The sequence below is a fragment of the Oryzias melastigma genome, linkage group LG14, assembly GCF_002922805.2.
Source record: "Oryzias melastigma strain HK-1 linkage group LG14, ASM292280v2, whole genome shotgun sequence".
Classification (NCBI taxonomy): Eukaryota; Metazoa; Chordata; class Actinopteri; order Beloniformes; family Adrianichthyidae; genus Oryzias; species Oryzias melastigma.
In genome coordinates this window covers 23,670,913-23,682,897 of record NC_050525.1, presented here as the reverse complement: position 1 = coordinate 23,682,897, position 11,985 = coordinate 23,670,913, and the positions used below count along the sequence as shown (strand labels likewise).

At 41.2% G+C, this 11,985-nt stretch overlaps 1 protein-coding gene across 2 annotated transcripts; it reads left to right on the top strand.

The window, feature by feature from the left end:
* Nucleotides 1-2,377: 2,377 nt before the first annotated feature.
* pitx1 (paired-like homeodomain 1) lies at nucleotides 2,378-10,638 on the top strand. 2 transcript variants are annotated; one of them, XM_024262859.2, is made up of 5 exons: nucleotides 2,378-2,513; nucleotides 3,216-3,270; nucleotides 6,504-6,656; nucleotides 7,380-7,582; nucleotides 9,525-10,638. In XM_024262859.2, the coding sequence occupies exons 2-5, from the start codon at nucleotides 3,225-3,227 to the stop codon at nucleotides 10,071-10,073; spliced, it is 951 nt and encodes a 316-aa protein (XP_024118627.1). In that variant the 5' UTR covers nucleotides 2,378-2,513; nucleotides 3,216-3,224; the 3' UTR covers nucleotides 10,074-10,638. The 2 variants fall into 2 exon arrangements, with proteins under 2 accessions (XP_024118627.1, XP_024118635.1); XM_024262867.2 differs by lacking the exon at nucleotides 6,504-6,656.
* Nucleotides 10,639-11,985: the final 1,347 nt, after the last annotated feature.

Sequence of the window (11,985 nt, the reverse complement as noted above, 5' to 3'; positions counted from 1 at the left end):
GCTCCAGTGATGAGTCCGTGCTGCTATCTGCTTCTAAACAGAATCATGGAGGAAACTCCTCTCCTCTTCCTCAGCACCTTGGCAGCAGGATGGTCGGCCTTTTTCCTCGCCGACATGGAGTCGGAGTCTACATCCAGTTTAAAAGCCACTTTGACGTAACAAGAGGCTTTTCATCCTGTCCAGCTTCCCAGTGTCAAACTTCCAAACCCCTCCTGATTGATTCTGCAGAGTCCGGACAGCAGAAGCACTTCTGTGAGGCGGAAACAGGCCTTACAGACTAAAGCCACCATGCAGCTCTGCTCCACAGCAGCGGCCTGGACGGGGAGTCTTTGTGGAAAAAGAAAAGTTTGATTTTAGAACCCCCATCTCTGCAGAGAAAATACTCCGAAGACACAAAGTCACATCACCTGCTGGGGTGTGAGCTTGTTTTCCTCCTTCCAATCTTCTATTAGCTGTTCTGTTATTTCGGAATAACTATTTACGCTGCAGAGGTGACCATCAGACAGGTCCTGGCCACAGACACACACCTCCCCCTTCTCTCACACTCACACACACACTAAATGGGCTAAATAATCCCTCCACCTATTTACACAGGAGTGAAGAGGCCACGGCCTCACCTTCAGGGTGCTACTTAACTCCTCGAGTCACTCGTTGAGTAATCACAGCATTCTCCTGCCAGCCTACTGCCTAATTACAGTGTGTGAGTGTGCACAAGTGTGTGAAGAAGTCATTATTTAGCAATGCAGGCCTCACAGGTAGACAATTGCTCAGGCTGATTTGGACTTTTCAAGTGCATTCTAAACGGGGTCCACTTTAAGCCACAGATTTAAACTTAAAAACTACAGTTCCATGATTTTTCATAAATAATTTTATACTTAAATGTTAATTTAAACAAGCAGGTTTTCTCCCTCCATGCATGCAGGAGAAACACTGACTTTTCTGTCTGTTTTTCACACTAACTGGCTCGGGAAGAAAAGAAAAGAAGCAGCTGAAGGGAAAAAAGTCAGATGAGGAGAGCTTTTGCTGCGGGATGAGGGAGGCCCGCAGCGCCGCTCTAATCCCCCCCGGATCCCTCTCGCAGAGCCGGGCTTTGCTGTGCGAGCAGCGCTTGGCTCACTTAAAAAGGAAAGTATAATAGTGCGACAAATTTCACACTTTCTCTAATGTTTCAGCCCCAAAGAGGGCCACTCTGGAAATGATATTTGGCACGATGAGGCCATGATCCACCAGCTGGAGACTGACATCATTGTTTGAAGGGTTCCAAAATGCAGCACAAATCTCTTTGAATCATTTGATCAATTAATTTAAAATAACACATTTTTATTCAATTATTTTTTTCTGGATCGATCGCCCTCGTCGGACCTGAATCGTTGGTCTGTTCGCTGCAGCAGAAACGTCGCTTTGTCTGCCGTTTTTTCCTCTCTGCTGCTGCTCTCCTCACACAAACCCTCCACTGTTTTCACCTGCTTCACTTTTCAAACGGGAAAAAGGTCCAGTATGTCCCGAACCGAGTCACTTCATTTCGCTTTAACAGCTCGCCTCCCAGCATTAAACCAAAAGTAACAAGTTCTGTTAAAACGCAAAAAGTTTGATTTAAATAAAAAGGCAAAAACTCAGGGGCTAAAATGACAAATTAAAATAAAAAAAACTAAGATTGGAGATTTAAGAAATAAAGGTGAATATGTGTTAAGTTATGTTTTTATTATATGTTTAGAACTTAAAATGAACAATAAATAAAAAAAAAATATTTGTGTTCTCAGCAGATTTAAATTAGATGTTTTTTTGCGCAGTTAAAATTAAAAGAATAATGTATATATATATAAACAAATAAAAAACTCGGAATTTTACGATAAATTTGGAAAATCAAAACTTTTTGAATTCTTAAAGTATATTTTTAGCTTAAACAGCTTTTAAAAGGTAATTAGAAAAAAGGTGAATTGTGCGCAACATTTTCTATTAATCCTTATTTTTTTATAAAAACTATTATAGATTATATAAATTAAATTAATAGTTCACTTCTTTATTGACCGTTTTAACAGTTTTTAAGCCAACTAAGTTTAAATAAATCTGCTGACCTAACAGGTGAAACGCGCATTTTGACGGATTTTCTCAACACTAATAGATTAAAGGAATTAAAAATGTTAGTTTTTTTTTTAGGCAATAAGCTTAATGGAAAAAAATTACAATATTCAGAAAACTTTTGTGAACAAACTAAATGAAGAAACACTGCGAAGGTGGAAAAAATGGGATGCGGCAGTGCCACCGGCCTCAGTGTGTGTGTGTGTGGGGGGGGGTGAAGAGGGGAGGATGGGATGATTGTGGTGACGTCAGCGCGAGGCGTGCAGTGGAGAGCCAGAGAAGAAAACCAAGACAGCGCTGCACAGACTCGTAAAGCGCCGATCAACGCGGACGCAGCGTTTACGCGCCACAGCACAAGTGGATTTACTGAACACCTGCATGGGGACACTGTGAGGGCTTGATACATTTTTCTATCTTCTGCTGGGAACTAACTGGTGAGTAGAGCAAGAATTATTATTGGTTTAATATTAAGGATGAATCATTTATAAAGCAGACGGTGTTGTCATTCACCTTGGAGTTTCAAATGCCCGGAGTTTAATGGAGCTTTTACGCACGAGAGCGATCAGGATTTAAAGATCAGCTTTAGTTTTTATAAAACTTCCATTAACATCCAGAGCTGCTGTGACGGGTCTGGGCATCCGTGTGGAGCAGAGGAAGCTCTCGGACTGTTGTCTACAGCTCAGAGAAAGGACAGGAGTGAATCAGGGCTGCGCGTCCAGAGTGAAGATTTACAGTGTGGACATAAAAGCAGCAAAAGGATTCCTGTAGATAAGAGCAACTGTGCGTGAGAGGGCGCGCGGTGTCATGGTAAAGGTAACCTTTGCGTCAGTGAGATGTTTCTGTTTGACCAAAACTCCAAGAACGCACATAGAATGATAACAGACATTTAACAAATGTCAGAGAACAAAAAAGGTTATTTTACATTGATTTTATTGATGTTTGATTTGGGATTTTTTAAAAATGTATTATAGAAAAGAGAATAAGATTGTGTGCTAGAAATATTGGATGCTTGTTGTTCATTCTGCTTCAATATTCGTCTTAAATGTTACTTGTTCTGTTTTTATGGTTTTAGTATGATGGAATAAAACAAAAAAAAAGAAAGGACTTTAATTCAAGAACTTTATTCTGTGTTTCAGGCATCTGGAATGGAACTGAATCTATCAAAGAATGTCATTTCCTGTGGGGACCAAGGTATCATTTCTAATTTTCTCATTTTCTCTTTCATATTTTAAATTTTGCTTAAAACTTTCTCATATACAAACCGTTTTTTAAGCAGATTCTTGCTTTAATGAAAACTAAGTTTGCAAAAAGGAAACGCGGTTTTGACCAAATAATTCCTGAATTAATGTAATTTCTGATAATGGAAAAAAAAATAAAGACAAAGAAAAAAACTAATGTGAAATTAAAATGGAAATTATTCGTCTATTTGTTTTCGTTCTGGGTTTGGTAACTTTAAAAATTAACATATTGGTGATTTTTGCGTTATTGCGCATGCTCCTCTTACACTTTACGCACAAGATTTTATGTTCGTTTTTAAGGATTCATGGCGGATTTAGGTGTCTTCTTGCTTCAAATCTATCATATTTTTTGAGTAATGCGTTTTTATGCCCCAGTGTTGAGGATTCAGTCCAACAAAGCTCTTGGAAAGCGTTGGAACACTCACAGACCAACCCCGCAGATGTGTGTCTCCTGCGCGCTTTTTGTGATCTCGTTAGCAGCCGTTTTGTTGGCACGGTGCTCTCCTCTGTAAAGCTGTTTGTTGCCTGTCAGACTGCAGGTCAAGCAGGCCTTTGGACCAGCAGGAAAACCATCACCTAGGCAATAATCGGCTCTGTCCTTCTCCAGTTACTCGCCGGGTCCAGTTACATCGCTGCGGACCTGCCTTTCAATCCACAGCTTCGGTTTTCTGGATGATTTGTTTTCCCGATGTTGGCTTTGCTGTGCCCAACAAGTAAAAAAAAACACACACAGACTGTACTTTGATGCGTGATTGATGATGTTCATTGAGTTTATTTTCCCTTCTCCATGGAAAAATATGAGTATTTGCTTTGCCACTGGCCTTTAACCTGTCCTGCCGGATGGAAAGGCTTTTTAAGTCATCCATCACGCGCAAGTGCCCTCCAGAGGAGAGGAGGACGCGGGCAGGGATGGAGGATGAGTATTTGGGTTACCGCCATCTATCAGTCCGCAGTGAGGGTACAGAAGAGAAGGTAGCACTCAGCAGATAAATCTCCATGTCCTGCAAAGCCCTTAATATTCTGGCGTGGAGTTGCGAGGTCACTGAGTTTGTTATGATCTTTGCGCAGCCCCGACTTTAGGCTGTGATCTAAAATGAGAAATATTTCCAGGCGTGAGAGATTTTTTTTGAGCCAGGTGCAAACTTCAAACTGGATTTGACTCCAAAATATTAAATAATTTGATTTCATATTAATTTGCGGCTCAAAGAAAATTGAAAACATGAACGTTGAGCTTCCATATTCATTTTTGGTTAATTCTAACGTTTTGGTTTGGTTCCTTTACGCACTTATCCAGTGGAGGTGCTGCTTCCTGGACTTTCACTCTGCAGAATTGGGAGCAATACAACGATGGAATTCTCAAAACAGAATCTAGATTAACGGTTTTGATTCATAGTAAACAACCTGATTTGCTAGGCAAATGCAGGTGAGGCCTTTGCGCAGGAGAGGCTGCGCAGTCGAACACAGATCCACGCAGTTATTGAGTGATTGCGCAATTATACTCAGAAAGGCCTTCGGGGGAGTTTTCCGGTCGGACGAGGATCTCATGTCAAGTCTTTGTCCTTCAGAGGCGGAAAAAAGTTTGACACTGGCGCCGGTGTGGCAGCGCGGGGTTTCAGGCGGCTTCAGCCGCGCTGCGCTAACGCAGCGGGCCGGGTAACCTCACACTGACGGTGTCAGCAGCTGTCTGATTGGCTGAGGCAGAACCTAATCGCATGAGATCAGCAATGCTCGAGGGGTCAAAGGAGTTATGCCAGATTCTTTTATATATTTAGAGAAAGAGCATGCAGAGCTGTTGGTGTGTGGGGCAATTTCACAGTGGAGGCGAATCCTTTGGAGGATTTGTGAAATTAATTTTAAAAAGTGCAGTAGGACATTAGTTTTGTGTTATAGATTAGGATCACTTTATTCATTTTTAACTAAATGTGTAACCGAAAAGAAAGTCTTTAGTCCGCGCGCCCTAACAAGTCACAATCCTCACATTTTTACGCACGACGATAACCCAAATAGCAAACTACTTCTGCAAAAAAAAAAAAAAAAATAGTAGAAATGAAAAGTAATGATCTGAAATTTCTTTCAGTGGAAAATCTTTGGTCTTTTTCTTTGAGGTTTAGGGGTGCAGAGGTCAATTCAGTTTGGATGACCTCCTCTTTTACGCCACAGCACCGCCGACTGTGCGTCAAAGTGACGGAGATCAAATATGTCCCCATCAGAGGCTTCATTGACTAGAATCCATGCAGGCGGAATGTTTTGCTAGAAATAAACTATCAAGCCAGTCCAGAGTGGAAAAGCATCTCCCTGAAAAGGCCGGATTGTAAATCAGAGCTTGTTTGGGCAAAGGGCAGACAGATCCGCCGCTGTCAGCAGACGGTTCTCCTCGTGTTTGGACGGAACTGTGGCGCTTCAGACACAAAGGTTCAGCAGTGTGAGGTCCGCCGAGGCGCCATTTATCACTCCTGATTGTGCCTTTTGTGCGCGTCGCACATACTTTAAATAAACTCCACATCATCGTGCACTTTTCTCACACAGGGAACAGTAACTGGGCAGGCCAAACAGCAAATGTTTATTCAGCTCAGAACATATCTGAGATCTGCTTTGTGTGGATGAGTGTACAGAAGCGCGCAGCTGCTGGACACAAAGATGAAAAATAAACTTTTTCTTTCTGTGGTGCGCGCTCACGAGGAGGAGGGAAACTTGTGTAATACTTTCTCAAACTGATTTTTTCTGTTTCCTTTTGTGCGCTACGGGGGGAAAAATCACATCAATTAAAAGCGCCTTTTTCAGTCGTTTGAGCTTGACGTCAGTCCGGCTTGGAGATGTTTCCTGGCAGGTTTGGTGGGTGGGACCCGACCGTTTTGGGCAGGTTAACGCAGCGCATGGGTGGGTCTATGTGAGAGCTGAGCTTCCTCTCGGTCACAGCGAGCAGAAGTTTTCCTGCGGATAGAAGGAAGGCGGTTCCTGCCGCAAAGAAAGGAAACTAAACTTTTCTTTTTGCCCCATTTGAGCTTCTATTATTTTTATTTGTGTGCAAAAGAGAACAAAACGCATCGGGTAGCGTCGCCCTGCATGGTGCAGCCGCTCATGTCGCGGAGTGTTTGCTGGATTTTTAGTGGCCCTGCTGTTGAGGAAGGCTCCGGCCAGCTCGGGACTCACCCCGCTTCTTCTCTTTTACGCATCCTTCTCTTCAAGGTGGGATGAATTTGGACAGAATCGCAGAGGCAGCGAGAGCTCCGCCGCCGACGCGCGACGTGGCCGCCGCGTTTCATTTACAGAAAAGCTCCAACAGCAGCAGAGAAACTTTAGAGAACTCAAGCAGCGAGTCTTCAGACGCAGAGTTGGCAGGTATACACCGTCCGACTCGGTTCCTTCTTCTGCAGGTCATTTTCAACGGCTTTTTAGGAAGCGGGGGTGAATTATATATATAAAAAAATCAAATTCGAGCTCATTTGTTCACTTACACCCAGGCTTATTAAGATCATTTAATTCTACACAAGTGTCCCTGCACGAGCTGAAAAACTTGGCAGGATCCCTCATTGTGTCACGGAAAAATGCTCGGATGAGCCTGGCTTGAAGTCAGTAAATGCATTAAGAGCAGCTATAAATACCGGGCCCTCCACCGATCTAAGCTAAAAGCCAGGAGGTCTGCTGTAAGCCTCAGCTTTTCCACATCAGCGGAGGCTTCTCCTCCGTTCCCCACAGAAGACGCAGCAGCTCACGTGTGTGATTTATTTTCTACTTTGGTTTGGATTTGCGCACGGAGGTGTTTCTGTTTCCGCGCATTTACGCGTCAGAATTGCAGACTGTTGTTTGCTTTAGGTGAATGACCTTTGCACGTGAGCCCCTCACTTTAATGAAACAGTCAAGATGAGAGATAGCAGTAAAGATCTCAGGGAAAACCAATGAGTTTGTTTAGGGTGTATTTTTTATAAGGTGCTGATTGTAAAACAGCTTTTTCTACTTTCCAAAAACTTAATCCGGCTAAGGAAATACTGTGCATTTTATAGGCTACAAAGCAGCGCACTATAGTTGTCAAAAGTTTTAGTTTTCGCCCTGGTTGATCCACAGAGAAGGAGAGAGGCGCGGAGCACAGGAGCGATGACGGGAACGCGGACGATCCCAAGAAAAAGAAGCAGCGGCGGCAGCGGACTCACTTCACCAGCCAGCAGCTGCAGGAGCTGGAGGCCACCTTCCAAAGGAACCGCTACCCGGACATGAGCACCAGGGAGGAGATCGCTGTGTGGACCAACCTGACCGAGGCCAGAGTGCGGGTAAGAGGCAGCGCGCGCGCGCGGGCTAGTCGAGGCCGAGGGTGAGGCTCCGCGCGAGGAAACCAAACCGCGATCAGCCCCGCGGGAGCAAACAGGACTGTTTACGGAACGTGATTTCTAAATAGATCTGTGCGCAAAGCTGCGTGTACTATATCCGAATCACGAATAAAACGCACACAAAATTCCCAACAGACTTTTCAAAATATCTGAAGTCCATATTTTATATTTTAAAAGCTGTTCGTTGTATGTTTTGACCTGTGAGGAGCCTAATTTCTAGCATTTATTTTGAAAATATCGAGGGAAATCAAAATTTAAAAAATACATAATTTTAGTCAAATTTAAGGACAATTATGTGATGTATTGTTTATATTTCAACAAAAAGTCATGTTACCTAAAGAAAAAAACATTTAAAAAACTGTAACTTAAGAGGATTTTAGTTTGTTTTCTTCAGGAAAACCGCGTTTTTTTTATTGAATTGTGCCATTTATGCGTTTTTAATCTACTTTTCTAATTTTGTTTCTACTCCTGAACACATTTTCCCACCTTTGCATCGATGCAGCACCGATCTCATTCAATAAAACAATAGGATCTGACATTTATGAGTTATTGCAAAACTTAATTCGACACAAAGACGGTTTCTTTTGACTTTCACGCAGCAACGCGCAGCCGTTTAATCACATTCTTTTCAAAAAATTGCGCACAGAAAGCGCCTTTAAAACAACACAGTTGGCTTTCATTTGCAGCAGCTGCGTGGCGCCTCACAGACCGAGCCTGAGAAATCTCGAATTGCGCAAAAACCCTCTTTCTATGGAAGGAAAAAGAAAAGAGGGGAAAAAATGTTCTCAGATGAGTGGAGTGAGCCCAGATTTATATTTGGATGAACTTTACAGCTCTTTTTTTTTTGCAGAGTTGAAACTTTTAATTAAACGTTTAGTCCCGTTTTAAACACTTTTACAGACTTCAGTTTGATTTGATTTATTTAAAGCATAAATTGTAAACAAGAAATCACAGATATATCAAACTCAGAAAATAAAGAATTTTTTTAATTTAAAAAACAAAACAGAAAAAAATATCGAAAGTTAAAGAAAAATAACAGAGTAATAACACATAATAATAGAGATTCTTGCAGGGATGTAAATTTACACTTAAGTCACATTTGGTTCATTAAACACACTGATTATTAACTAAATTTAAGTTGGATATATTCCTTAAAATGTAATCCCGCGCGTCTTTACATCACCACGCTCAAATGTTATTTATTTGCATATCTTTTTGGATTATTTTCTAAATTAACTTAGAGATAAATTTAAAGGTCATTGTGAGCCTCTTTTTAAAAAAAGTTATTTGCCGTTTCTATTGTTATCAATTATTTTTAGTTTAATTGAATCAAACTGGATTTCCCAATTCAAAGAGAAAATTGCAAAGAAACCAATTTATCAATAATAATTATGGAAATGTAACATTTAAATGTCATAAATACACATTGCGACATTGCTCTTTTTATTCAAATATGTTAAACATTTTTTATTGTTTTCTTTTCTACTTTTAGTGGTAAACCATATTATATTTGAAAACTGAATCTTTTTTTATAATTGCAAACGTAAACACATCTTATAAATACATGAGGCTTTATTGTTTTTATGTTTTAACAATGTAAACAAACATTGGGCTTAATGTAAATGTATTAAAACTTAATTTAAAATGGTTTTTTATTAAAAAGCAAATACATTACAGAAAATTTTTAAATGAAAAACATAAAAATATTTGATTTAATTATATATGATTATTAATTTGAAGGAACTTCACAGATTTTTTTCACACAAATTTGATTTCAATTTAAGGAAACTAGTATATTGTTAAATTAACCTACACAATTAAAAGAGTTACTATGGTAACGGCTCAGGTGTTTTGCATTGCGCACTAACGCGCGCGTGTCTTTCAGGTGTGGTTCAAAAACCGCCGCGCCAAGTGGAGGAAGCGCGAACGGAACCAGCAGATGGACCTGTGCAAGAACAGCTACCTGCCGCAGTTCAGCGGCCTCATGCAGCCCTACGAGGACATGTACCCGGCCTACACCTACAACAACTGGACCAACAAGGGCCTCGCGCCCGCGCCGCTCTCCACCAAGAACTTCACCTTCTTCAACTCCATGAGCCCGCTCACCTCGCAGTCCATGTTCTCCGCGCCCAACTCCATCTCCTCCATGACCATGGCCTCCGGCATGGGCCACTCCGCCGTGCCGGGCATGCCCGCCCCGGGTCTGAACAACATCAGCAACCTGAACGGGATCGGAACGTCCGGCATCAACTCGGCCATGTCGTCGTCCGCTTGTCCGTACGGGCCTCCCGGCTCCCCGTACAGCGTTTACCGGGACACGTGCAACTCCAGCCTGGCGACGCTCAGACTCAAATCCAAACAGCATCCCACTTTTGGATACAGCGGCCTGCAGAGCCCCGGATCCAGCCTGAACGCCTGCCAGTACAACAGCTGACGGGCTGGAATGTTACACCCGAGGACGCCAACACAATCAAACCCAACTGGATTATTGCAATGAACGAAACTCTGGATCATGCGGGTTACACGTTTACCTGTGAACTTACACAGCAATTCAAGTTAAATCGAATGAGTTTTTTTATGATAAGGACTTGTTACATTTGCTGCACTGTACATATGTAAATGTAAATATATATACAGGTCTAATAAGATGATTTTTTTTTTGCCTGTTTCGCTTGTTTTTTGCGCAGAGGACTCGACCAAACTCAAGAATTTACAACAAAATATAAACCGTCGAGCTTAAAAGAACTAAAAAAAAAGGAAAAACATGTTGTGCATCTTTGATACTGTCTGCTTTCTGTTTTGTGCACATGCGGGGTTCAAGTCTGCGCCAAAATGCTTTCCATTCGCAGAAACAGAAAACGGAGAAAATACTTTGTTTAAACTGACATGCTTTGTACAATAATGTAATATTTTGGTAAACTTAATTTGCCTTAAGTGTATTCAAAACATGATTCATGTGTGTTTGTTTGAATAAACTCCAGCTTAAGAGGTTTATTCCACGGAGGTTTTAGGGGAGTCATTGTTTGGCGCTGCGCTTTTCCCAGCAAAAAAGGAGAAAAAAGGCGCAATAGATCAATCTAATTAAGTAAAAATGATTAAAGTAAAACAGTCGGGAGTCATTAAAAATATTAAAACGCCATTATTTTCTTTTATAAATGTAGTTTTTTGCATCAGCTATGCAGAAATTTATTGTTTTACGCATTTTTTACGCACGGTTTTAATTACACAGAAAATACATTTATTTTAATTTGTCAAGTTAAATACAAAACCCATCAAACAGTTTGATATTTTTTATTTAGTAAAATAATATTTTCGTACGTTTGCAGTCAAAACTGTTTTCCAACTGAAGTTTTGGCGCTAAACTCAATTCGCTCCTGCGCGGTTGGACTTCAAACGTGTTTTTTATGGCTCTTTAAGGTCAAAGCTCATCCGAAATATGTTTGGTTGCAGCGGTTCGGAAACAAATGTTTAAAGTCAGAATAAAACACTTTATTGGAGCGAAATTAACCGCTGGAGTACTCCGCGGCCCGCGCGCGTCAAAGTCAAATCAGTCAGACGCATATCTTGTTTTCTGACACTTACAGAAATCCCCATATCTATATTACTCGCCATTAGACTGATATTAGCGACAGCGCAGCAATAACTGTGTGTTTATGCTGATAGGGACTTGATCCGAATGTAAAGGCTGCGCTTTGATGAACCATTACGCACGATTCTGATGACTGGGAGCCTTAAAACTTGAAAACAGAGCACTTGTGTGCGTAAACTGGTGCAAATCAGTGTTTAAACGTCAAGAGCTTACGTTTTTATGAATTTTATTTAGTTATCAGATACAGGTTGTCATATTCTGTTAACGTTGCCTTTTGGATTTTAATTATTCTGTTTTATTTACGCATTTTTTACATTTATAGCATCATATTTGAAGTCAAGAATCTTTTTTTAAACGTTGATTCTGTAATAATATTTTTTAAAGTGACATTTAGGTCAAAAACCCCGAAGTGCGTTTGAACTTATAAACTTGTAAAACTTTAATCAGGCCATAAAAATATTTTCCTTACGTTTACAGAGTATTTTTGTGCGTACTCTGGACCCCCGTGACCGTAAGGCAGGACGGTTTTCCTCCTCGGTGCGGGTTTGATGCGTAATTGCAGCCATCAGCTTTGATTTGAAATAGCTTGACGGGAGGACAAAAGCGCACTGGAGGCCCTCGGTGATTGGAAAGAAAAACAAGGCTCGCCTCTTCTCCTCGTAAACGTTTGCCATCATACCTGATCCCTGAGCTGTAAAGGAGGCGCGAGCGCGCCTCAACCTGAGAGCCAAAGTTCAACTTTATAACCTACAAAGAT